Source organism: Ammodytes marinus (genome assembly GCF_949987685.1).
Source record: "Ammodytes marinus genome assembly, chromosome: 7".
Classification (NCBI taxonomy): domain Eukaryota; kingdom Metazoa; phylum Chordata; class Actinopteri; order Uranoscopiformes; family Ammodytidae; genus Ammodytes; species Ammodytes marinus.
Window position 1 is genome coordinate 20,857,464 of NC_137211.1, and position 26,301 is coordinate 20,883,764.

At 40.9% G+C, this 26,301-nt stretch overlaps 3 protein-coding genes across 3 annotated transcripts in view; all 3 read right to left on the reverse strand.

Moving 5' to 3' along the window:
• LOC307253214 (segment polarity protein dishevelled homolog DVL-1-like) overlaps window positions 1–8,936 on the reverse strand; it is a 29,384-nt gene extending 20,448 nt beyond the window's left edge. The window contains exons 1-2 of the mRNA XM_080031138.1: window positions 8,505–8,936; window positions 2,651–2,720 (exon numbers count right to left, since the gene is read on the reverse strand). Coding sequence (XP_079887264.1) covers window positions 2,651–2,720; window positions 8,505–8,674 — 240 coding nt within the window. The 5' untranslated portion in view covers window positions 8,675–8,936. The remainder of the gene's footprint in view (window positions 1–2,650; window positions 2,721–8,504) is intronic.
• Window positions 8,937–10,007: 1,071 nt separating this feature from the next.
• Window positions 10,008–21,631, reverse strand: LOC307252753 (matrix remodeling-associated protein 8-like). The gene is made up of 10 exons (XM_080030523.1): window positions 21,461–21,631; window positions 17,898–17,924; window positions 17,090–17,395; window positions 16,887–16,988; window positions 15,091–15,573; window positions 12,197–12,355; window positions 12,011–12,047; window positions 11,469–11,548; window positions 11,307–11,360; window positions 10,008–11,195 (listed from the first exon to the last, which is right to left on the reverse strand). The coding sequence occupies exons 1-10, from the start codon at window positions 21,486–21,488 to the stop codon at window positions 11,170–11,172; spliced, it is 1,302 nt and encodes a 433-aa protein (XP_079886649.1). The 5' UTR covers window positions 21,489–21,631; the 3' UTR covers window positions 10,008–11,169.
• An 854-nt stretch (window positions 21,632–22,485) lies between these two features.
• On the reverse strand, window positions 22,486–25,256 carry aurkaip1 (aurora kinase A interacting protein 1). The gene is made up of 4 exons (XM_080031604.1): window positions 25,142–25,256; window positions 24,015–24,120; window positions 23,426–23,895; window positions 22,486–22,794 (listed from the first exon to the last, which is right to left on the reverse strand). The coding sequence occupies exons 2-4, from the start codon at window positions 24,064–24,066 to the stop codon at window positions 22,678–22,680; spliced, it is 639 nt and encodes a 212-aa protein (XP_079887730.1). The 5' UTR covers window positions 24,067–24,120; window positions 25,142–25,256; the 3' UTR covers window positions 22,486–22,677.
• Window positions 25,257–26,301: the final 1,045 nt, after the last annotated feature.

A 26,301-nucleotide genomic window follows, 5' to 3' on the forward strand; every position in this document is an offset into this window, starting at 1 on the left:
CTCAGTGAGACTGCAAGTGAAAATTGTCGCTAATTCGCATATTTTGTCGCAATTTTGTGTCTTCAACTTGTCGCACACTGTCGCAGCCCAGTGAGATAGGGGCTTTAGGGATTCACATGGAGTCAACAGATTTGTTAATGGCTACTTCTTTTTGTTATTACTCCATTTCAAAGACGGAAAGGAGTTCTGTAGTTTCCATTAACTACCCCCATCCTTTTAGGGATGGACTGATCTGAGCTCTATATTCCTGGTACTGATTCCTGATTTGATACTAGTGGACCTCTTTTTCCCAAATTTTAAATTCTGTTGACCACAATGTGTGCAGTTCATTTGGATTATTTTGTCTAAAGTAACATGAGACTGCTTTGGAGTTTTGGACGGTCTGCTCTGACGTAATCAATGCAACTTGATTGTGGGAACATTAATTTAAAGAAGACAATGATGAATAAAGTGTATTTAATGGTTATCAGTCATGTCTGGTCGATACTGATTGGTGCAACCCTATATACTTTACATTGTGTACATTTTCAGCATGAATTGGCAAAGTAACATTTGCCTTCACAACACCTTTAAATTCATAGCCTGTATTTAACAACCATTAAAGTTACCAGTGTCCTTTATTAGTGCCTCAATGTTAGGACAATGCTACCAAAAGATGTTCATTTCCATGTTTTAATTGCATGTTTGGAACCATCAAAAATGACTACATCAAAATGTACTATATATAATACCTGATAGCAATACTTTTCTCATTACCAAGAAGTTTATATTATTTGAAGCAGCCAAAAAAAAATAGATTCACAAACAGTAGGGGAGAACGGGGTAAGTAGGCACACTTTTTACTCTAGTGAGAATTGCTTATCACCTAAACATCTTCCAATAGTCATTCCTACATTAAATTGAAGCTTAAGGTGTTGGTTTGAAATGTGTACCCCTCACTTTTTCTATCTTATTGTAATAAAGAAGAAATTAATCATCAAAGACACCCTTACACATTGTGACAACCAACCCCATCAAGTGGTCGGTTGTCAAACAATATGGGGTTGTTTGTCACAATGTTATCTTAATGGGAATAATCTTAAAAAGAAGGCAAGCAATTAGAACTAAATTTGAAAGTTTAATTGCATTGTCAAGTTGACAAATAGGCCTACATAACTTACTGTAGCCTTGGCAGCTGGTCTAGTTTGGGATGCACTGGGTTGTTTTAATTTTGTTGCCCTTTTTTCTTTTGCATGCTAGCTGCCTTTTCCTGCTCTATTCTTTCCTTCTCTGGGGTGTCAGTGAGGATACAGCTTGACAATTTCTTTCGTTATTGGGTTCCTTTTCTGGCTGCATCCTTGAGATAACATGTGACAACCAACCCCCCAAAAAATGTGACGACCAACCCCAACTTGAATTTCTTGCTAGCATCAAGGCCAACAACCATCTGACAACTAATTAGCTTGCTAACCACAATCTAAACTATAGTTTACCCTTCACACTTTGTATGGGTAACAAGTGTTTTGTTATAAACCCATTAAAAGCCTGTAGAAGAAAAATACTGAGGAGCTAAATATTTTCAATTTGACATGAAAAACACAAACAGTCGTCTCACCTCAAATTCAGCAGTCTAACTCCAAGGAAGACTATGTAGGTGACCTCTGATCCCAATTCTGGATATTTACATACCAAAATTTCACAGACAGCGCCTTCTGGTTCCGAGATATAACGATTGTGACAACCAACCCGTGTGACAAATTACCCCGTTCTCCCCTATACTTCTGCTAGTAACGTTAGAATTCACTGATACAAGGTCATGAAATAATGTTATACAATAGGCACTATGTATGCAAAATCAAACGCAAACGTACAAAATATTACCATGAAGATAAACTTGCTTCCAGCCATGTTGGTGTTAGTATCGACACTGCCAAAATGATATCGAACAAGACAGTCCTTAACAACTCTACAGCCACCACCATGTCACTAACTCTGACCTCTGGCCTCCCTCTGGAGCGATGCAAGCATAATAATCACCACATAGATCAATAAAGTGTGTCATATTTTACATACGGTATTTGTCGGAAAAAAAACATCGAAAACACATTATCGCTCTCATTCTTCCATCAATATTTAACGCCAGCTGTAATCTGTGTCCTCTGTTCTTAATGACAATGAGCAATGATGAAGATGTTAATCCTCTCACATGACAGGATTGATTTGATTTGACACACTGTATCAGCCCCTTAGGGAAACGTGTGCTCACAGCACTGTGAATAACTATAATACAGAAGTCAATAGAGTAACTGACTTTCAGACACTAGATCGCATTATACTTCTCATGATTGAGCTGTCTAAGTCAGCCACTTCTTACTGTATTTTGTAACGATAGCTAGGTTTATTATCAAATGCGTTCATATTCCCACCTATACAGTGCGGCTGAATGATGGCAAGATCAAAGTGAAGAGTATGTTTGAAAAGCTCTGCGGAGGCGTTTACATGGCCACATTTACACAATGTGTCAGTGCTCCACACATACGTATATCTATACTTACCTTATCTTTAGTAAGAGAGCTGAGGCTGCACAGTCAGGAGAGAGAGAGAGAGAGAGAGAGAGAGAGAGAGAGAGAGAGAGGATCAGCATGGGTGCACCCACGTTTGTCTCACTTACCCAGGACACTACTCTCCCGTTGAAGCAGGGCAGCTTGGCATTGTCATCGGAAATCTCTTCTTTGACGACCCTGAGGGGAAGAGGCAGACAGTTACGGTCAGGCAAAGCAGCCAGGAGACAGACAGACGCAGTCAAGAGTCAACGCAACACGGAACAGCCTACAGTCCACACATGCTGAGAGACATTCTTTCACGCTTCATGCAAGTCGCATTTTTCACATCATGGCTTTCAACCAGGTTTGCCATGGCTAAGCTCAACGAGCAGCAGCTATGATGTCACTCCCAGTATAGGTCTCTATCAGTCATTCATGGACATTATGGCTGTCCGTCCAGTAACACTAAGCACAACAATGTGATAAGGGCCGCTCAACCTGGCAAAGATAGGGTCATAAATCAGTGATGAATGGGTCTTATAGTAGACCTGGATGGATGGATGGATATAGATAGATAGATAGATAGATAGATAGATAGATAGATAGATAGATAGATAGATAGATAGATAGATAGATAGATAGATAGATAGATAGATAGATGGATAGATAGTAAAATTTTCAACAGGGTGTCAAGGCACACAAGTGTGTATTAATAGAGTGATCTAGTGAGTGGCCCTCTTGTCAGTGTGTTCGTCTTTGGCTGTAAATTCCCTACAGAAATACCTCCCAGTTACCCTTTGACCTGCTGGGACACAGTTCATTGGCAAAGCAGTAACCACACACCTGCTATAGGCTCGTGTCACATAGATCAATTCCCGCAGCTATAGACCAAGGGTGTACAGGAGATGAGCAGGCCAAACACCTTGCACACACACACGCACACACACACACACACACACACACACACACACACACACACACACACACACACACACACACACACTAACTTATACACACACACAAAATACCCTAATATTTATTTTTACAAGTTTCCATTACAGACCCCAGAATGTCTTTGTGCAAATGGTTGGGTTTATTTTGCAAAGCTTTTCCCCAGAATCGATATAACCCAGCAGCACTTGTGTGAGACTTTGTCAGGAGAATACCACATCAGCTTTCTTGGCTTTTTGAACACGGTATACATGAAAAGGGAAAGGCTCTGGCTTTGGAGCAGCAGGAAATCCTAGCAAGATTTTTTACGCCAGGGTTCGTCTCTTTGTAGCTTATTTTTCTTTTCTTTTTTTTTTCTCTGTTCCCCCTGACCCTACTACTGCTACTGAAATGATTACCGGTAGCCAAGCCAGTTGTGTTTTGGTGTCTGCCCCCACTGCTATGGGAGCTGTATTGCTGGGAGTGGTGGACGGAGATAACGTGGTGTAGCTAGTCTTGTCGCTTGGAACTGACGACCACAGAGTCCACCGCTTGGGGAGGAAAAAGGGAGGGAGGCTGCTTGTTAGGTAGGAAGTGTTTGCATCCTCTCTCTCTCTCTCTCTCTCTCTCTCTCTCTCTCTCTCTGTGTCTCTTTCTAGAGTTGCATGGCCAGCTGTAAGGTGATTTGTGAGGATGTGGGAGTGGCCCCTATAAAATAACACATCAGTAATGCTACTTCTTCCTAGTATTACACAGGAATGTAGGGTCAAATGTAACGGTATTTTTTACAGTTCCTAACTTCTTAACTGGCGTGTAAAATAAATCCCTTAAACATATCTCGGTCTGTTGTTATAATAAGAACTGAAACCAAAAAGAACCGATGACTGGAAACAATTCCAATCTTTCCAGATGACGTCGTATTTACCGTGCGGTGTAATACCCACGGCCCTGCATTCTTTTATGCTTCAATCTGATATCAGGAGCAGTGTTAGTTTCACCCTGAACACCCAACAAGCAAACACCCACCCACCCACCCACCCACCCACCCACACACGCACGCACGCACGCACGCACACACGCACACACACACACACACACACACACACACACACACACACACACACACACACACACACACACATATAGTACAGTACACACACAGACAGGCCCTATAAGCCCTGTTTAAAAAAGCATGTGTCTGGTGTGGGCTACTGTCATGGATCTGACTTCTTACAGCAGACAGCTTAAATAGGCCTTAACAGATTTCACAGGATAACGACACAAGATTTAGCCTGGTGGTGATCGGCATATGTCCCCCCCTCGCTTTGGGATATTATTTGTGTAGCTGGGGAAGATTAGACGCCTGTTTATGCTGTTGGGAGACAGAGGGAGGGCTGGGTGGTTAGTTATACAGCCTAAACCAGAAAGCAACACGGGCCAGCAGTCCAAGGACTTTGGTGGGCTGATGCTAATGATACCATACACACACAGCAGGGAAGCAAAATACTTCATAGTGAGATAAGATTGTGAAGAGATAGCCTTCGGTTTGTCATGGTAGGCTAATTCCACTGTAACTACATAGAAAGCTTTTAATAACAGCATGCATACTGTTGATGTCACATTCAAGGCTGTATCTATGTGATTGTCACAGAATAACAACAAAAACTCAGGAGTTTTCATTCTTTTTCCATACCTGACAAATGTTGTACAGTCACAATCACAGTACGAGCGTTGTCTTATTTGTTTTAATTGAATTGAAAGTAAAGAAACAGAAAAAAGGCAAATAAAAACAATCAAGTAAACTGAGGAAACAAGTGGACAGAAATGATTAAGTAATATTTACAAACCAGGAAAGTCCCAGATGAAAATGAACGGTCCAACACTTATCATAGTAAGACACAAAAATGCAGCATAACCTTCAAAATGGGCCACAATTCTCAAAACAAGTGAAGTGAGGCAAGGGTGCATTTGTGCAAAAAGCTGCAGTTTTTTTTTGTCCTATACTATAGGACTCAGCAGCATCCCTTCCTCAGCAGAAGAAAGATTCCCCCTCTACCAGCCCCCCTATTTTTTTTTCAAAGCGCAAACAAGACTGTTCCTTTCAGACCTTCGGCTTGGCTGCTTCCCTGGGCTCCACAGTGCCTCTGTGTGACTTGCATTATAGTGAGGTCTCTGAAAACACACTCACCACCCACCAGAGGCAATGACAAAACGGCGCATCATCACCTTGAAGTTTTTTCCCGAAGATGCCAAGCGGGGTTGCTTCAAAACAAACACCCTATCGCCTCCATTAGCGTCCCCCTGCCCTATGAATATTGATGATGCACTGAATGAATATTTCTGGGGGGAAAAACGACAAAGGTATGAAATGTGCACAAAGACACATTCATCATTTAATTTCAACTGTGACTATGTCGTTTGAAAATAAAAGCCATCGTTCATGGTGACATGTTTTCCGAGCGATTCCAGGGGGGAACCGAAGTGGCATGTTCACTGCAGCGCTTTGAGGGTAGACCGTTTATCAAATTGGTTTTGGCCATTTTGCTTCAAGAGCTGATATGGCGAGCACGCATGTAGTTCAGCAATCCCTTAAGAAAATGGCTGTTTTCTCCTCCACAGCAGGGGGTCTACTACAGAGGACCCTGCACTGACTGCTCATTTACATTTCAAACACTGTCTATAACTGCAAGGGATTTGATGTTTTCCCTCTCTGCTCAGCAGTCTTATTCCTCCCTTGCTAATTCTCCAGCAGCCATAGTGTGTGTGTGTGTGTGTGTGTGTGTGTGTGTGTGTGTGTGTGTGTGTGTGTGTGTGTGTGTGTGTGTGTGTGTGTGTGTGCAGCACATCCAGCATGGCTACCACAAAGCGCTGCTATCCTCTGTGTGCCTTTGACTGAGTTTGCTTCCATACAGTGCCAGCACCATACGGCACACACACACACACACACACAGAGAGAGAGAGAGCAAGAGAGAGAGAGAGAAGGAGAGAGAGAGAGTCTGAAGAATATTCCCCCTTAACTCAAAGGCCGGAATGCTGACGGAGACGCCTTTAGAAAATGAGTTTAGCAGCTCTCCGTGAAAGACACAGTCATTTGACAAAGTCCATTTCACAGCAGCGTTGAACATGCTTTGTTGATGCACACATGCAGGAGCCGGTCGGCCTACTGTAGCGGCGTGTTCGGCAACACACACGGCCACGTCTCCATGTGGGGAAAGCAAACATGACTCTTGTTTGTTTCCATAATCTGCTTGTCGATCACCTGAGGCCCCAGCAAGTAGCCAGGCCCCACACTGCAACAGACAGACAGAGGCAGGAAGCCGGGGCCGCGGACAAAAGCATGAACACCAAGCCTAGGCTGCCACCAGGAAAGAGACCGTTTCCCTCTCAAGGTCAGGCTGCAGTGGAAATGTATGACGTTTGTGGCTCTGTGGACACTGCCTTCCGCTGAATTTCCTCCAATAACGTTTGTTGTTACAGAGCTATACATTAATACAGTATGTGTTGTTTGTTTGTGTGTGTGTGTGTGTGTGTGTGTGTGTGTGTGTGTGTGTCTGTGTGTCTGTGTGTGCGTGCGTGTCTGTGTGTGTGGGCCCGTGAATGACTGTTCAGACTGGAATGAGAAAACTAGGCACTGACGCAAATATGTCAGTCCTCAGCAGCAGAGGCCTGATACAAGCAGCAGATCTCACTGACCAGTGAGAGAGTGAGACTGCAGACAGAGCCGGTGCAATATCAGAATGGGATTACAAAGAGAAGGAACAGAGAGAAATAAGAAAAAATATGAAATATTTCTATTATTCATAAATTCCACAATCCAGTAGAGGCTTTTTGAAGTTAGAGACTGAGTGAAAAAAAATCATTGAAATGAGGTAGAGTAAAGATATATTCTACTTATTTAATGAGTCCACATTTTTTTCTTCAAAAACTTCTTTCACGTGACATTTAGTGCGTTCTGGACATCTACCATTTGGTTCCATAACCAAAGCTACATCATAATCTGGGGGCTAAAATATGGCCGCATATTTAATCCTTCATTAGTAATTTTTTCTTTGTCCCGACAACAGAAACGGACAAAACTGTGTATTTGTATGTATAATAGGCTGCCTGAGTGACCACATACATGCCCGCTCCTTCACTGCGCATTACTTCACCTTTCCTCAGGAAAACAACCATGCATTTATAATCAGTTTGTCCAGCAATACTGTAACAACACAGTACCAACATATAACAATATCTGTTATCAGGATGTACTGTTTGATAAATCTCATTTTCTGGGGCAATAAACTGTTAAAGGTGATAACTTGATTTAAAAAATGTAATCTAATGGTCACAACAAAAACTGGCTTGGTGGTTGCCATATTCCCCATGGGATTCACCTGCAGTCCATTGTGTGTGTGTGTGTGTGTGTGTGTGTGTGTGTGTGTGTGTAAAGAAAGACAACTCATTGACTGACTATACGAGGAATAAACTAAAACAAAACGATACTGTCCATACATACTCATACTCCCAATCATGTACTACAATAACCGGGCTCAGACCCAAACAAAACAATTCGATATGAAGCCTGAGAACTTGAACATGTGGAGGCTTTTGTCAATGCGGCTCTCACATTTATAGCCCTATTGCACGTGATTAATATATAGGCATTAACAAGGGGTCTGGTCTGGGTGTGTGTGTGTGTGTGTGTGTGTAGGCTAATCCATGCAGGGCTGCGTCATTAGGGCTCCGGACGGATCTGGTATCACTTCAAACACTCGTGTGTCTCTCTCCTCACACGAGTGCACAGGAAGATCAGCCCTGGAATAATGAGCAGGTGCCAGGCGCGTGGACACAGACAGACATGGCACTACAGATTACGCACATGTAACAATGTTGCAGCCACACAATCATGTAGTAGTGAGTGTGGGCTGTTGCCATACACACCACGGCCGCAGTAACCAACGCGATTCTAATACCCACACACACATACAGTGCAAAAATAAATAGCAAGTGAGACAGCCAGACGAACAGGCTAATAATAAGTGCAGACGGCGGGCGGCCGCGGCCACTTACCCGAAATCCTGGTCCATCGATTTGAAGAAGAATTTGTAGCTGTTGACCGGCCGATTGTTGAGGACATTTTTAAAATCCGCTAAGGTGACTTTGTCCGGAGACACGGACAGCTTGACCAGATAAGGAGTCTCCTCTTCGTCTATGTGATATATGATTTTAGTCTCCGCCATGAGAGAGTGAGGGGAGGAGGACAATCATTGACACAGGAAAGGAACAAGGGTTGGCAGCGCAATAAACAGGCCTACTGCTATGTTACCAGCAGCTACCCGTGGTGGAATAACATAACAGCATTATTCCCCCCCACCCGTTAATACCCGAACCAGTGCGACCCGCGGTGGAAAACGCAGCAGCTCCGTGTGTTGGACAAACACGGCGAAAATCCAGACATAATCGCGTTGTGAGCGCCTGCTGTATTCCTGCTGCTCCAGTGTTAGTCGGTACGGTGGCTCTCTCGGCACTAAAACAGGAAGGGACAGTCCACATCCTTGCGATATGTAGTTGGGAATATTGCTATTTTACACAAGCTGAAATACTTAGACAGTGCTGTCATCTAGTGGTGTGTCCGGGCCGTGCGCACAGGGCCTGTATTGTATGACCATTTTAATACAACAAAAACACTACTGTACACTGCACGGCACTGTACAGAGGCAATAACATGGAACAAAGGGGTGGACAGGCCTTATGAAGCATGTATATCGGTTCCACAATAATTTTTTTATATATATCTAGGCTCATAACTGAATGATAATACACTGGATTATTAATGTGTCCCATGGTTGCATTTCGGCTCAATTTTATTTCAATCAAATAATATTCAAATATGTCTAGGAATTTTTGTGAAAACATATAAAGCTCTGGAAATGATTTAGAGGTGCTCTGCATGTTTCTTGAATCTGCATCTCTGAATGGGAATGCTCTATAATGGAGATATCTCTACTGGGAATTTGGGAGAAATGTTTCCAGTATACTTCTATGGAATAATAACATGTTCATTTTACTCAATCACATAGGCCATAGACCTATAATTATAAATAGTAAAACCAGAGACACATTTGTCTCTCTGTCAGTCATTTGGAGTGGTCTTTTCATTATTTTCCAGAGCTGTAGTCTGAAATATATGACAACCTGTTTTTGGATAACTGATAATAAAAAAATAATTCTATTCAAAACTAAAAAATATATATGCAATATATACAGTATAGGTCAACAATAGCAGCCATAGAGAGATAGTGTGGCTAATGGAAATCCCAATAAACCAAATCAAATTAAATGTAAGACATGTATAAAACAATTGTTGCAAATGAAAGGGATACAAATTTGAGATTTTTCACATGATCGTAAACCGCTTTTATTATCCCTGGATGTTACAGATCACCACACTGGATGAAAAATATGTGGGGGCCTTCTAATGTTTACCCATCCAAACCACCAACTATGTGGATTGTCTGGGTATCCCTCCACCACCTCTTGACTAGAACAAAAAGAGATTGAAGAGACTGTGAACACTGTTGTGAATCTTTAATGGGAGAAATATTGTCTTAGAAGATAACAACATTAAAGTGTGTGCAAGTGAGCAAGACAAGAGAGCAAGAGACAATGAGGGGGGAAAGTGGGGTTTGGATTGCATTTAGGCTCTTAGTATTAAAGACATAGTTTAAAAGACACTCTACTTCCTGCAGCATAAAGTTCATAGAGCCACGCAGTTCAGAACATAACATTGACCAGCAGATTATTGATAGTGAAAATTCAGTGTTTTACAAAGCCAGGGTACTTTGTTCATGCTTGATGCAAACAAGAACTGCACAGCCCATTAAAAAACAAAACAAATTAATGGTTCAATTATTATTTTATTTTTTAAATTTTCTTCCTGAGTTTTCGGTAGACTGACCCTTTACTCCATGGTCCTACAGTTCCATTATTTTTTCACCTGATAAATTATCATTGAATAGACCTATTTCAAGAGGTTACTGTATATATCCATCTGGGGAGAAACATTATATCACTAAGAATTTAGGTCAGACAATCTCTGTATTTTTTTAACACATAAAATCCAGATTTTTTTTTAAGTCAGTTTGTAAGTTTTGTAAAATAAAAAATAAAAAAAATAAAAAAATAAAAATAAAAATCTGTTTAAAATGCATTATTATGTGTAGCTAGACATGTGTTGCACACTCTTTCCAAAACACTGATATCACATACAGTAAATGTACATTTGAAACATAATGAATTACCTTTACGAATGCCAATGCAATGTGAGCACATTAAGACAATTATCAATTTTGAAGGATGGAAAAGAGCGGTGAGCTTGCAGCTTAGTAAGCATGCAGAGTACACACAAAACATAATAAACATCATGCATTTTTCATAAAGAAAAAAATATATAGAAAATAATGCCTAATATTCATCATAATAAACCACCAATGAATGCAAAGAGTAAGGATCAAATATATTGTTAGAACAGCGGAGAAAGTTATATAAAAACAAATGACGTGGTAAAACAAATTGTGCTGGCTTTTAGTGAAAAAGCTTAGTTTGCTAAGAGTTACAGCAGAGGGAGCATTCCTCCTGTCCTGTCCGGGGTTTCTTTCTTTCTCTCCATGGTCCTTTTTTACTCTTGCAGTGTTTTGCCCTGGACCTGCCAGCAGCATCTCAACACACATCACACTCACTTCCACAGCTTCCCATCAAAGTCTGAATGAAGAGGGTGGGAGAGTGACATCATTTTCAATACAATGTAATGTGTCTAGTCTGTATAGCTGTACGGTTGGTATTGTTAAAAACAAAAGGTACAACTCTACTCACCCATATTGCATTCTTTGGACATATCTCTCTCTTTCAGTAGGTTGTTTTTGTATTCTGTAAGTTATGGCAGGTAAATGAGATGAGAAAAGCCAAGCAAAGTACACTTTTTGTTAAGGTAGAAAAATGTGTTTACTGCAGGTGTGCAAATGAGGTCCACTATACCTGAACTCGGACGTTCTCGGTTACATGTCTTCAGCTCTGTGCAGTCCACTGTCATTTCACCTCCACTGATCACAGTCCCCCTGCACAGAAATACAGAGACACTGCAGGTGAATGGGGTAACATGTTTTAAATTATAAAACATCGACATGAGACTGTGCCACTACTGTTAATTACTTACATTAAAACATTTATTTTTTGTCTTTAATTTTTTTCCTGAAATTTGCTAATTTTGCCATTATGTGTGATTATGTATCGCAAAAAATATATTTTGGATAAAGTCCAGAGTTCAAATGTTTGTATTAGTGCACAACGTTTAGAGAAATAAAACAGACAAGGTTTAGTCAAATAAACACCTAAATGTAAATTTTGGACTTTTCAGTTATGAAAGAAGACATATTATGGAAGCAGTATATATATATATATATATATATATATATATATATATATAGAGAGAGAGAGAGAGAGAGAGAGAGAGAGAGAGAGAGAGAGAGAGAGAGAAAGAAAAAAGGGTGGGTGATTTATTGTATATAGTGATGTCTTACCTGATGGATCTTCGCATCTCATACTCCCTCATAATCCCTGGAAAAAAAGATTGAACACACAATCTTAAACACACCGCATCCATAAAATGTGGCCTTCCCAGTGTGCTCTTCATGAAACTGCTTTTTATAATAATGATTTAAAAAAGGAAAAGCCACGAACAAGGGCAGAATTGTGGACAAACATACCTCTCTTTTTGCGTCGCCGAGTCAGCACCACGACGATAACGACAATCAACGCCAGCAGTAAGAAGGTTGCCAGGAAGTAACCCAAGTGCTGCACAAAGTAACCTCGATTCTCAGGGAGGATGACATTCACCACACGGGGGCCCTCCACCTCATCTGTCCCTAAGGCAAACACACAGATACAATAAAAACGTTTCCTGTAGTAAAACTATACTCATTATATATAGGCCTAGATACAGCCCATAGGAGAAATATGAAATACTTGACATCGTAAATGTCAACTCAACTTGTGTGTGTGCGTGTGTGACTTCAAATAAGACAATAACAATCTATTTTAGGGGATTTATTGTCATATTCTAAATGTAATGTGTGGGATTGTTCCATTGGTTTAACGTTATAGCAATAAAGAAGGATCAAATAGAACTGTTTATTTTTTAACATAACAAATGTATTTTCCCCTCGAGGCACCTTCTGTTTTCATTTGTTTGAGACAGAATGAGGGAAAGCAGGAGTTAAACTGTCAAAATGCTGTTTTGGCACTGATGACTTCCAGACCTGATGTCATGCAGCTGTTATTTTTTTTTCTCCGCATAAAAAAAAACCCCTAGGCTGACCAGAAAAGTGGAGTTAGAAGTGTTTGTGAGGAGAGAGAGAGAGAGAGAGAGAGAGAGACTGTTATGTGGTCTGTGTGCATGTCTGTCGGGTTTTCCATTTGGGCAGCTTTTTCACGTCTTCTTCTCAAAAACACACAAGTCTGGTTACCGCCTGCCCTGCACGGAAAAATACATCTGTGACAGAGCTCATTAGTGCACGCCAACAGTCCGACAGCCCGGTCTAAAAGCTCCCTGTCTTACAGTGATCCGGAAAGTTTGTGTCGTTTTTAGGATAGCTGACATTATTTAAAAAAACACAAAAAACAACTGGAGAAGATAAATACTGAGCTTGGATGAGACCACAACAACTGCAAACTGCTATTGTCTATTATAAACAGAATGATACAGTGCTGCACCACAGCTGCTTGTGCCCAAGGCCTGTTTACAGAGCTATTGAAGGGTAAAAAAAAACACTTCTTGTTGTCATCGTTTTTTTCTTTCTTTCTAAATTCAAATGCAGCCTGATTTCATAAGCCAGATCACAGGAAAAACAAATTGGGAAAAGACATCAAATGCTCTGCTCTTACACATTTCTGTTAAATATAGCATTATGGTCGCACATTAAAGCAGCTAAGTTGGACACTAGTAAGACTAGAAGCACCACTGAGGGACTAATGAGGAAAACCCTCTCTGATTATGCCTTCAAAACCAGCCAATCATGAAAAAAGCCTATTCTGACTTAATCAGCCACCCACCCACCCGCGCACACACACACACACACACACACACACACACACCCTAAGTGGAAGCCTGTTGGTAATTATCACCTGCCACCGTTTAATGTACCTAATATGCATGAAACTGCACAGACACGTCCAAGGTCGTCGTCTCTAGAGCTTAACAATCAGCTCCGAAGCTGCAGCCATGTTGCCAGCAGTAGCCCATTTCCATTTTTTCTCTCCCCTTGACAGATCTGACAAGCATGTGTAGGCAAGTGTCAATGGCTATTTCACATATGCTGCGGAGAGGTTAACTTTGCGTTTTTTTTATATTCCTGTGGGACATGCATCATTTGCAAGTCAATGAGGTGAAGGAAAACATCTTCATTTTCAAAAAGATAAAGATTTCTGTTGACAGTTCACACAGAAAAACACCTCCTTAGTGATTGCACAAAACCTAATGTTCCATCCATTATTTGCCATAAATAATTACAGCATTAAAAGTGAGAAGCTCTCGGGACACGCCTAATTTCAGATGATTGCTGGCGTATTTTGCGAGTACAAACAACTATAATCTCAACAGGCTTTAAGACCAGCCGTGCATGAAGAAAAAGTGAATTTTCCTAGATGATGTTTGCTGAAAGGAGGCAGGGCACGGTGCCATCTGCCTACGTTTGCATTTCCTCCACAACACGCTCATGGAGCTAATAATTGGGCTGTTATTTCTTTTTTAAAGGGCCGGAGGATCGACAGTCCAAAAACATACTTAGATCCTCCCATTACTTTCATGTTCCAGCTGGCCCACATGTTGAACAGATGTATTAGACTTCCTTTGACTGCTGGTAAACACGCCTGATACACATCGGCAGAGAAAACGGAGCAGACTGGGAGAAAAAGAAGAATAAACAAGAACTCCAGATACATTGTAACCAGTCTAGACACTGGGTTTGGGCTTTTGGAAAATGGGTCAAATGGAGCAGGAAAAAAACAGAAGATATGAGCCCTCCACTCCCAAAATGACTGACTGTTGGAGACTACTCCTCTTGCACAGTTAAAATGTCTCCAGCTGTAAACCAAAAAAGCTGTAAATGATTTTTTTCTCTTTTCGTTTTTAAAGCCAGCAAGGCAAATGAGACCACTTCCGTTACAGAGCCAATAAAGCTGTTTACTGTAGGCAGTCAGCTTATGAGGCTAGGAGGCAAACAGTTGACTCAAAAACAATTTCATCTGCAATGCTGACTTCACAGTCAACAACTACGTAAGAGGGATATTTATCATTTCTTGCTTTCTTTCCATGTTTCTCTCTTTCTTACTCAACTAGCTTCTACATTCCTCTTACGTCCTTCCCCCCGTCTTCGTCTGAGACACAAAAAACAGAGAGAGAGAGGTTTGAGGAGAGAATTGGCAAGAAGAGGAACTGATTTCACTGACCAACTATGACTGGATAAATATAACAAAAAAGCCCAGGAGCTGTGTCATTCTGTCATTCTATTCACAATTCAGCCGCGAAAAAAACATCTAACCATAACAAGCGTCTGGAAAAGTGAGGTTGATCTTGTTTGTTATTCTTTTCTATGAACCTTACTTGGCTCTGGAAAATCATTCTGGAAAATCCTGGGTGCCGTGGTGGTGGTGGGGGCGGGCGGAAGTGGAAGTGAAATAATTGGGGGTCCCACGATGAGCCTGAAGATGCGTCTCTCGTGCAGGCCGCAGTAGTGGTGATGGAGGTGGCAGGAGTACAGGCCTTTGTCTTCGGGCCTCAGGTCGGAGATGGTCAGCGAGAAATCCCCCAGAGTGAACGCGTACTCCTCCACGCTCATCTTGCTGCGGGCGAAGACGGGTCCGTAGTCCCGGCGCTCCCCGGAGGCGTAGAGGTCCACCAGGCGGTCGGCCATGTCTGGACGCACGCCGGGGGCCTGGAAGTCCCAGTGAGCCACCTGCTGCTGGTCCTCCTGCAGGCCCTCCGTCCACAGGTGGCGCCGGTTCACGCAGGGCAAGGCCACCGAGCTGCCCAGCATCACCACAAACACCGTCTTCTCTCCGTCCCAGAAACGTCTCTCTTTCCGTGCTGGAAAAAAAAATTAGTGGGAAATATATTTTACTTTTTAAAAAGGAGAAGTACCTAAGTGATATGGTCCTTTAAGCTAACTTCCTGTCAGCAACTGCATTTGGCTTCCCTCCCCTCCCTCGTCCCTATGGCACCGCCACATGAACGCATAGCTGTTTTCGTCAGATAGCACCGCGATGGAGAGCAGCAAGTGAGTCATCGCTCAAGGGCACAGAGAACCGCCTCTCTTTAGTGCTCTGTCTCCTGATTGGATAAAACGAGCAGGATACTCGAAATTTGAACTGGCAATTACTGCAAAGCTGAATGACTGGGAGTGAACTGTGAGTACTGTTTAAGTGATTGCTGTATGAATGGAGAGATTTTACTCGTCTACATTAACTAAAAAATATCACTTACTTCTCCTTTAACCAGACATGTGGACTTGAGTCGACTCGAATCACTGTTCTTTTGATGACTTATATAAAAAAATGAATAGTTTACTTGGCATTTGACTTGACTTGAGGCATGATGACCCGGGTAACTTACGTGTGTTCATAAGTTTGAATGTAAGATGATATAATTCAATGTTGTCAAGATTCTGTATAACTATCAAGTAGGCCTATGCATCACAAACTGTCAATCATGATTACACGACTCAAAAAGCTAGCTCGAATGTGATTGTCATGACTGGATGACAGTCAAACTCCTCGCTGTGGCAACACCCAACATCAAAGACCCCTGCCACAGGCTACTCATTCCTTGTCTTTTCTATTCATGAAGACCAGATACAACAGGTAAGAGTGCTGTATCTTGGTAGGAAAAAAGTTAATTGACGTTGAACCTGACTTGCCTTAAAGGAATACTTCACCCATACGGAACCAGCGTTCTATCATTATAAAATAACTATTATAATATAATGAATGAGGTTTTTCTTCTCTCAGTCTTTCCTTAGTCTTCCCTTGGCCCAGCTGTCCTGTTAATCCTAACCCTTACTGTGATGTCACAGTAAGGAAACTGTAGGGTTAGACACATGAGACCATAAAACACTCTTTCTGCCTTTTCTCAGGCTAAGATGATCCGATTTCATTTTTTTTTGCACATTTATACTAAATAGGATCTCCGAGTTCAATACACCTTCATATTCCAACCGGTGAAGTAGGCCTTTAACTGATGTCAAGATTTGACTTGCCCAATAAAAATTATTCAAGACTTGCTTGAACCTTACTTGGGACTTGTGCAAAGATGACTTGGTCACAACACTGCTATTTCATTTTCATGCATCACGACTCATGGAAAAACATTACGTCGTATGATTACGGATGTGGGGCCCCCACCTGACTTAGTGACGTTGAGCTGGATTTGAATGGACTGGTGGATCTGGCAGTAGTGATGGTGCAGATTACATGTGTAAACTCCTTTGTCAGTTGAGACCACATCTGCAAAAAAACAACAACAAGCATCCAAAACAACCATTAGATGAAATTAAAAATCGAAGAGGGCAATGCTCACGATACTGCTGACAAAAACATAACCTCACTGTCTATGACGAGGGAGAAGTTGCCATCAATGAAAGCGTTCCTTGGGACAGAGATGCGTCCCTTGTTGGCTGAGTTGTAGATTCTCTGCTTGGCTCCAGGGGACATGTCCACCACTCGCTCCACAGAGTACTCTGGACTGCTGCGGACCAGGTCCCAGTGCACCACCCTCTGCCGGTCCTTCAGTAGGTCCTGGGTCCACACCATGCGCGGGCTGCGGCAGGGCAGGAAGGCCTGAGAGCCCGCAGGCAGCGTCATGTTCCTGGTCTCCACCACCACACCAACATTCCGCGCGCCCTGACCCCATGCTAACACAAAGATACAAACACATGGGCTCAGGCAAACAATGCCGAAATGAAGAAGAAACATCAAAACAAGAGCTACCGTACATTTGGCATTCATTAAAGGTGCACTATGTAACATTGGTTGTGTCAGAGAAGTGAACATTTTCTGAAGGTATATTCTCGTAACTGAATAAACAAACTTTACAGCAGGAAAACATTTAAACACCTAGAACACTGTTTGAAGTAAGAAAAGATACCTGAAAAGTTACAGTTTCACTGTTGTTAGCAGCAGCAGGTTTGTTGTTACAAATATATTCTAGTCTTGCGTTTGGTTTGAGGTGCCTCAAAATGATTGAGGCACCTCACCTTGTTTTGATTTATGATTAAAATTATTCAATACTAAGATTTACATGAAGAGTTAATATGTTTTGTAAACTGCAGGCTTTGCATATGTAAACAAAGCCCCCTTGCACTGAAACTGCATAGTGAACCTTTAAGGTAGTGCATATAGAAAAGTAAGTCTTACCTCCTGGCAGAAGGAGCACAGCAAGAACTGAAACAAACAAAGACATGAGTATTAGAGTTTTATCCTACCAGAGCACCATACTTGCTGCTGCATTACAGATATCATGCTGTTCCCTGATAATGTCTTGAGAAATAAGTTTATAACAAGACTCAGCAAAATGTTGAAGCAGCTCGAGAATTTGACCGGGATTGACCCAACAGTAAAAGATATCAGCGGGTTCATAGAGACAACTGTTTAAAAGAACAGGCAAGATTTGAAAGCACACAAACATTTCCACGCATGAATACAGCAGCAGCAGAGGAAATGCACCAGATGTCAACAGCATCCTCCAGAAATATAATTTGCGGTTTGCGTTCTGCAGATTGAACATTTTCCTATAGTACATTTGTTATTTTCTGATGTACTTTCCCACAGTTCGTCTGTTTACCGGAGGGCTGGTGGACACGCGTTCAGCCAAAGTATACAGTGATTCTATTCATCCTTGCTTTGGCTGGCTGGTTGTAAGGCCATGATCCTGAGAGGACGAAGAGCCCGAGCTGCTTCAGTCACACTGCCCACTGTCAAAACCAAACACCTCTTGTATTTATTTAAATTTTTTAGTTTTTTACTGTACTGTTAATGGCTACTGTGAACTACAGAACTGAGAGGCAGTGTGATTTTATATTTTTCTATCTACTAGAAATAAGGACACATTCAGTACATTAGTACACTCAATGACAGTGGCCATGTAATGGAGTATTTTTATATTGCTTTTTGTTTTACTTAAAAGGTGCTCCAAGGGACTTTCAGTTTGTGTTCATTCTTGCACCCCCTTTGAACAAAAACGGTAATGTTTTTACTACGCCAACTGTAGTTCCTTTGTGAGCGTACCGATGACAAAGGCAGTACGATACAAATAAAATTAAAATAACATTCTTTGCACTGATGGTCTCGTTTACTGATACATGTAATGTATGATCATCAGAGAAAAAGAGAAAGAATGTTTCAGAAATATTTAAAAGTTCCTCGTAGCACCTTCAAGTCAAATATCTGAATACTTCCTTGACCACTGTCTGGCAGCAAATAAAAAGTGCCACAAAATGAGTCTGATGCTGATTTATGAGATGAAAAAGACTTTCTTCATCCAGATGTTCTGCTCATCATAGAGTTGCACATGGTACATCACTTCATGTGTGAGCTCAGACAACAGTCACATGTAAAGTGTGTAAACTTCACCACATCCAAGCTGTGCTTTTATGCAGCGATTTGAACCCAGCAGAGCACGCAGGGAATTGGTATGTAGTGTGCAACAGTATACAATAATTCAAGCTGGGCAAAATTATTTCAGCACACACACACACACACACACACACACACACACACACACACACACACACACACACACACACACACACACACACACACACACACACACACACACACACACACACACTGGCAGCAGAGAGGGGCGACATCATGCTGGAAAACTTTTGGTGGGTTTTCTATTGAGGGGTATAAACTTTCGTGCATTTAGGTAAAACAAAGTGTTCCCAGCCCCAGTAATTTCCTCTCATCTCTCCTCCAGACACAGATACACACACACACACACACACACACACACACACACACACACACACACACACACACACACACACACACACACACACACACACACAGGCTGATGACTCACAAGGCTGGTTTAACACTAAAGACTTAACAATGTGCTATTGAGTGACTAGCTATAATAACAGGCAATTACCAAACTGCCTGCCAAATCACTGTTGTCATTTGTGACCCCGGGAACTTAAACAAATGCCATCCCCAAGGTAAAATTAAGAAGAAAAAAAGGTGTATAGGTTCAACTCAGACTTGAAGCATGTATTTACTCAGCAGAAATTCTGTGATTCATGGACATTGTGGGTGTATGTGTAAGTTTACTCACAGCCCTGTCACTGTTTGAGAATAAATCAAACAAATCTGTGCAACTGCAAGCTCAGCTAAACACACAAAGATACATTCAGAGGCCCGGAGAGCCTATTGACTCTCCTGTGGATACAACCAGGTAAAAGGCAGCCAAGATGTTCTAGTATATTTATTCATATTCATTTGCATATTATATGCACATTAGTGTGGTTGCATTTGCACTTTCGAGTGTGTGGCAATGTGTCCGTTTAGAAATGTTAATATTTGTCTTTGTGAAGCTGATGGAAGAGTTCAATTTGGCAACAGGTGAATGCTCACACTTTATTCGTATGTGATAATGCCTAAATCTAATAGCTGCAAAAGCAACTTAATACAAAATATACTTGGAGCGTCATCTCGCTTCAGTGTCTGGGCACCTTTTAAAAAACCCTCTCTGTTGTCTATTACTTTTTATTGTTCTATTTTACCTCATCTTGTTTTGTTCAGTCCGTGTTTATTGAGTTCGGTTGTTGTTGTTTAATGTCTGAAAGGAATTTGTTGCTCTGTCTTTGGATTGGTGGACAGGAGGGGTATGGTGGCCCTATTGTTTTTTATTGTAGTTTTTATTCTCTGAAGCACTTTGTGTTGCCTTCACTGTGTGTATGAAAAGTGCTTTATAAAGTTTGATTGGTTGATTGATTGAACATAATGGTTGATTGTTTTAACATAGGCTAATAAAGTTGAGGGATGCCTCCTGGATCTGTACAGAACCCAACACATCACCTTATTGTTTGTGACCATGTCATTTTCGTCCCATTAGGCCTACCTCATACAGGCTATGGTATACATGTTTATAAGCTTATTTTTTGCAAAACAGCTATTCCAATGGAGGCCGTTAATTAAGACAAAACGCAGCATAAACATGGCTACAGTGGTAAACCCCCTCCTAAACGCTGCCCACCGGTGGTGAAACATTCATTACTGACACGTATAATGACAGGCTGCTGAATTGTGCTGACTCCTTCGCTTTTACCACAGTTAACCAGAAACACATTGGGCTAAAGCAATAAAAGAAAAAAAAATGAAAAAATCTACAGGCCGAGACTAGTCAAAAGCTCCACGAGTGATGCAATGTATCTTTAGAACTGCGACTGTTTTAAAAAAAAGAGGCCGACCACTTACTTTGTTTTTTTACATTGGGTAGGCCTATGTACTGTCTTTTACTGTTTACTGTATTTTGTCTTTAAATGGTCACCCAATCAAACAATTTATGTGGGTTTGTGAATCCCATGTGCGCGATGTTGAGATTTACAAATAAACTTGACGTGTCTATATAATTGATAATCGTGCTGATTTGTATCAGATTAACAATACATATACACTGTAATAGTGAATTAAAATGAGTAAATTGATCCACAGCTGATATTAATTAAAATATATTCGGCCTAATGCAGCTTTTATTAGGTCAATCTTATAGCAATACATTGCAAAGACATTCTGACGAAAACTGAAAATTTAAAATTAAGACATTTTCAGTGCAGCAGAGCAGACCTTAGAACTGATCAGATTTGGGCTTTTGTTCCCGACTACTTATTCCTATCTGGATCCAATTATGGCCCCGAAAAGTTTTCCTATTCAGTTATTTTTTTTCTCAAAAGCAAAAAGACAGTTGAAGAACTTACTATGGAGTTCGGTCACACCGAGGTACATCTTTTCCAACGAGCTGGCAGTGGAGGTCAAAAGCCTGGCAGAAGTGGAGAACGCATCAATTGAACGAACAAAAAGAATACGGTTCGAGTTCACTGTGCGCTGCAGAGGCTCAGCTGTGTCTTGTTGTTGCTGCTGCAAGTCTGGAGCCGAGACACGCTCCTCCTCCGCAAGCAGACGAAACTCTACACTGCTGGGCTTTGGACTAGCCTACCAGTCCTCACGACAAATGTGGTGTAGTAGTTTAGTCAACGTTGAGAGGTTTTGAAAAAAACTATTATATATCTTATACAATTACTTGTTAAGTGAATCAGTATTTGATTTTATGCCGATACACTTAATTATGTAAGGTTAAATCATCTTCTGTTAACATTATAGCCTCGACCTTCAGTAGAATTCAAAATATATAATATAATAAAAGGTTTTTTAACCATTCCTCTGAAAATGATTGGTCACCAAACATACCGCCTTGCAATTGTGTTTGCAAGGCGGTATGTTATACATTTGTTCACATTAGTTACTCTTCAAATTATAGATCATAAAACAGGTTTAAATCCACTGAGAATCATCATCACTGATCAATTATCAGTTATGTATGTGAATAAATCAGTAGGCCTACTTCATGTGGTTGATAAATGCTGTAAACCAGAAAGCGACCATGAGATGGATAATAAGATATTTCCCTTCTTTTGATTTTTTTTTAAAGCTGACTTTGCATTAAAGTCCTCAGATTAATGAATTTTTCTTTGAGGCCTATTAATAAAGGTTATATTGTACAAGCTAATATATTCTAAAGGTCACACTGCGAGACATATCTCTGTGCTCTTATTCCTGTTCTGGTTCTGATAAAGACATTTTTTATATGAAGATTGAATAACCAGTGACAATAATGTGTGGGTGAATGCATCTTTTTTCGGACTTTGCACAATACTGCCATCCACAGTAGGAAAAGCCTAAAAAAAAATGTCAACAGAAAACAACAGCACACCATGTCTTGGGCTTGAAAGAGAAAGAGCTTTATTAGATTATGTACACTTTATTAAAAATCATTGTACACACACGGAATAGGCCCTCACCGCTGAAACGTGTGTCGTTTAAGATGCAGAGCATAAAAAGAAGGCTGTTTGAGAGTGTGGTGTGCAGAGCCTAAAAAGTACACGTGACACAAACTGGAACCACTGTCAAGTGCTCCTCAGTCCCTTTTGTTTCCATGTTGCTTAATGAAGATCTTAGGCGTGGTCCATCCCTCTGGAGCTTTCTTCAGTCCAGCTCGCGTCCAAATCCTCTTCAGATCCTCCTCAAATCGTTTCTGAACATGACAAAGAAACACACAGTGTGAATAAGTTAAGTTACATTCAGCTAGTTTAGGAACTTTGTGTCGTAATTAGAGGACCCTAATGAGGCACACAAGACATCTACAGACAATGCAGTCGAGTCCTTGACAACTAAAGGTGGAGTCAGCGATTCTGGAAATGCTTGTTGTCAAAATCACTTTTTGTCCAATTCAGTGAATAACTCCTCAGGATCCGCTTACATGTACGTACTGCGAGTGCGCTCAAAAAAATAGGCTCCGTAAACGGGTATGTTGCTAGCTACGGTGAGCCTTTTTTGTTTACATACCCTTGTTTGAATACCTGTTTAAAGAGCCTAGGCTGTGAATTAACACCAGCTTTTTTTTCAGCAAGCCACACAGTACTGACAGGTAGCAGATCGTGAGGAGATATTCACTGATTTTGACAACAAGCGTTCTCCAGAATTCCTGACTCCAGCTTTAAAGTTAAATACTACCATAAATATCACAAAGCATACTGATAATACATTAAAACAAGAACACTTTGTAGAACAGTAAAACAATCATATGTGGCTCTTCAGTATGACAGGATCCCTATATTTGGCAACAGAGTCTTCAAAACGAAACTCCAAAAATAAGAAAGTCTCACCTGCTTCTTTTTGCCGCGGCCCTCCATCACTCTCCTCCTCAAGAATTTTGTCCTCTTCAGCAGCTTCTTGTATTTGTGGCGGTTCATCTTACGCCGTCTGATCTCAAGAACGTTCTTACAGCTGAGGGGCGTGGCTGAACCCTCTCCTCCGTCCTCCATTACGGGGACAGAGAGGGGAGGCAGCACCTTCTCCTCCAGCAGCCCAGCAGCATCCTCCTGAGGCGGGGCAGACTCCACCAGGGGAGGGAGGGAGTACCGCAGAGAGAGCCAGCTCTCCAAGGGACTCACAGACAGTTTACGGGGCACCAGGGCGTCCTCCAGCTCTGGCTCCAGTTGGACCCATCGAGGGGGAGATGTGTTGCCTGCTGCTGTCGAATAGTTTCTTGCTTTTCGTTTCAGTAACGAGCTATTTGTAGAAAGAATCGGTTGTCCACATCTATTGAAAATGTCTGCATTGGCTTGAAGTGAACCTAGTCATGAAGGTTAAAGGAATTAGGTAATTTTTTTAGTGTTATTACTTAAACAGGAAATATCAATTTAATATGAGATTAAATTGGATTAAAGCAGAGAGATAGATGTTCGTACTTACATGATGCTCTACGTAAAAGACTTAGACGAGGGACAACCTTTGAGGTAAACATTGTAAACGATCATCAAAATATAGTCATCAGGAATGGGTTGACTGGTCCCTGGACCTGTGGGTACGAGCAGAGTAAGGGTGTGTTAGTCAAAGTTGGTTACCATTAGTGGACTAAAATGAATGGGCTAGTATTATTGATCAAGGACAAGCCCAAACAATCTCTGAGCTCTGGAGAACAGTAAAGGAAATATTTGACCAACTTAACAGAAAAGGTTCCTGCAGCTTGAGGCCAAGTTAGAGATAAGACTTTTTCAAGATGTCTTTCATGCCACTCATAATGAAATTTACAAACCAAAACTGTAGAGAAAAACGACATAAACTATTTTGGGTTGCAGACCATTATTGCATAAAGCTTGAATTCTTTGGTCCATTGAAAAAGTAAGATCTACTTCAAATTGTGAAGAACGTTTAATGTGGTCATTATATTATCATGTCATTATTATTTTTGTTTAATGATGTTCAAAATGCACAACTAAAAAGCAAATTATAATGATGTATCACATAAATGTCTGAACGTTACGGTATACAATGCCATGCTTAGTTGACCTTAACCTGAGAGGCATTTGTGAATTATTTAAAAGAAAAGAAGCTACCAATAATTTTGTTTTTAAATAGCAACGTCAGAAAAAAAGGGTTGATATAATCCCACTCCCGAGGTGTTGTCTAAGCATTTTCAAGACTGTTATCAGACAGACTTTGGAGGATTTGCATGAACCCTTTTCAGGTAAAGTTATATGTCAACATTTCAAACCCTCATTTTATTGTTGACTAAAATCAAATGCAATTGGCCAAATGCATCTGATGTTAACTCAAAAATGATTCGATTAATTGATGCTGCAAAGCAAAATATACAAGAATCAGTTTTAACTAAATGTTACCAAAATACAAGTGATGTAGGCTACTTGTCTTTTACCGGTGCCATAGGTGCCCGGCTTAATGCTAATGCTAGCTAGCAATGTAGCTCGGTGAAAGTCGGGATAGTCACTAAAAACGTAAGGCTAATATTTTTTTCTAACCGAGTATTACATAACGCGACTAAATGTATTTGCGTATACAAATAGCAAGTGTTACGTTACCTAATATTCCTGTGACAGGGGATTTTGGTTTTCAATGTGACTCCAGAACACCACTTCCGGCTGCTGCGACACTAAATTAAAGCGTTTCCTGTTACTCAGAGCGGACAAAGGTTCCGCCGGAGCAGCAACACAAATGAAGACATTAAGCCTAATATAAAAACGTAAAACCAGGCAGCTCTAGTAAAATCTGGAAAGGCTTTCCAGTAAAAATAGGTTTTGAGAAGAGACTTGAACGAGGACAAAGCCTCAGCCTGTTATTACAGCAGGGGATTCCAGAGAGCAATTGCAATAGCAATTTGGTTTGCCTATTATTATTTAATGCTTAAAAATAAAATTGATAAAAGCTAATTCTATAGGCCTACACTTTTTGAAAATCGATTTAATTGCGTGGATCTTTATTTAGCGATATACAGTAGGTAAGTTGAAGTCTTGAATGACTCCACTGGAAGGCACTAACAAATAGTAGCAATTTAACCATTAACTGTTTGCATGACGGTATTTTTGACATTGTCATTTACAGGCATGAACAGAGCAGGTAGATGCCTACGTCTGTATGAAAATAGCTCAGTAATAAATAACTAATCTTTGATAAATAAGTGAGAGAGAACAGAAACGATCTTCACGTTTGAGCCAAATAAAAAATAAATACAAATAGGCTTACAGGTGTCTTTGTTGTGAATTTATTAGCTTCTTAATTTTTAATTAATCTTTTCAGTAATCCTTTTAGAGGACTGTGGTGCCTGAGCAACAAGCAGGTTTGTAAGTACTGAGCAGGATGGAGCTGTTTATTATCTTAAATCATGATGCACAAAACGGCTGTTGTGTTAAAACAGACCACACACCTGTTGAGTGTAACATCTGTAGAACAACTACTCAATCAGCAACATAACATATGAAAACAAAAATGTATGCATGTAGCCCAGGGGAAAATGTCAGACATACAATTATATTTGTGGCATTTGGTTTTCCTCCTAGGAGAGTACACATCCCCTCCCCTTCCAGACGGGGTCTCCAGGCGACTGGATCTGGATTGTCAAACCCCAGAGATCTAACATCTCCTATTTACTCCTCTCTCCATAGTTTGCATGCTATTATGGCTGTTTCCCCCTCTGTGAGTTTGTCACTCTATCTGGCTGAATGCTGTGCTTGCCTCATCACTG

Bases quoted from the DNA above. Each gene is read 5' to 3' on its own strand.
- aurkaip1 (XM_080031604.1), bottom strand. From the start codon at position 24,066: ATGTTTACCTCAAAGGTTGTCCCTCGTCTAAGTCTTTTACGTAGAGCA. The intron at 23,896-24,014 runs GTAAGTACGAAC...CTTCATGACTAG, and splicing joins TCTTTTACGTAGAGCATCAT to GTTCACTTCAAGCCAATGCA. The intron at 22,795-23,425 runs GTGAGACTTTCT...TGTCATGTTCAG, and splicing joins GCCGCGGCAAAAAGAAGCAG to AAACGATTTGAGGAGGATCT.
- LOC307252753 (XM_080030523.1), bottom strand. From the start codon at position 21,488: ATGTACCTCGGTGTGACCGAACTCCATA. The intron at 17,396-17,897 runs GTAAGACTTACT...TCTTTGTGTTAG, and splicing joins TGTGCTCCTTCTGCCAGGAG to CATGGGGTCAGGGCGCGCGG. The intron at 12,356-15,090 runs GTAAGGTTCATA...TGTTTGCCTTAG, and splicing joins GAATGATTTTCCAGAGCCAA to GGACAGATGAGGTGGAGGGC.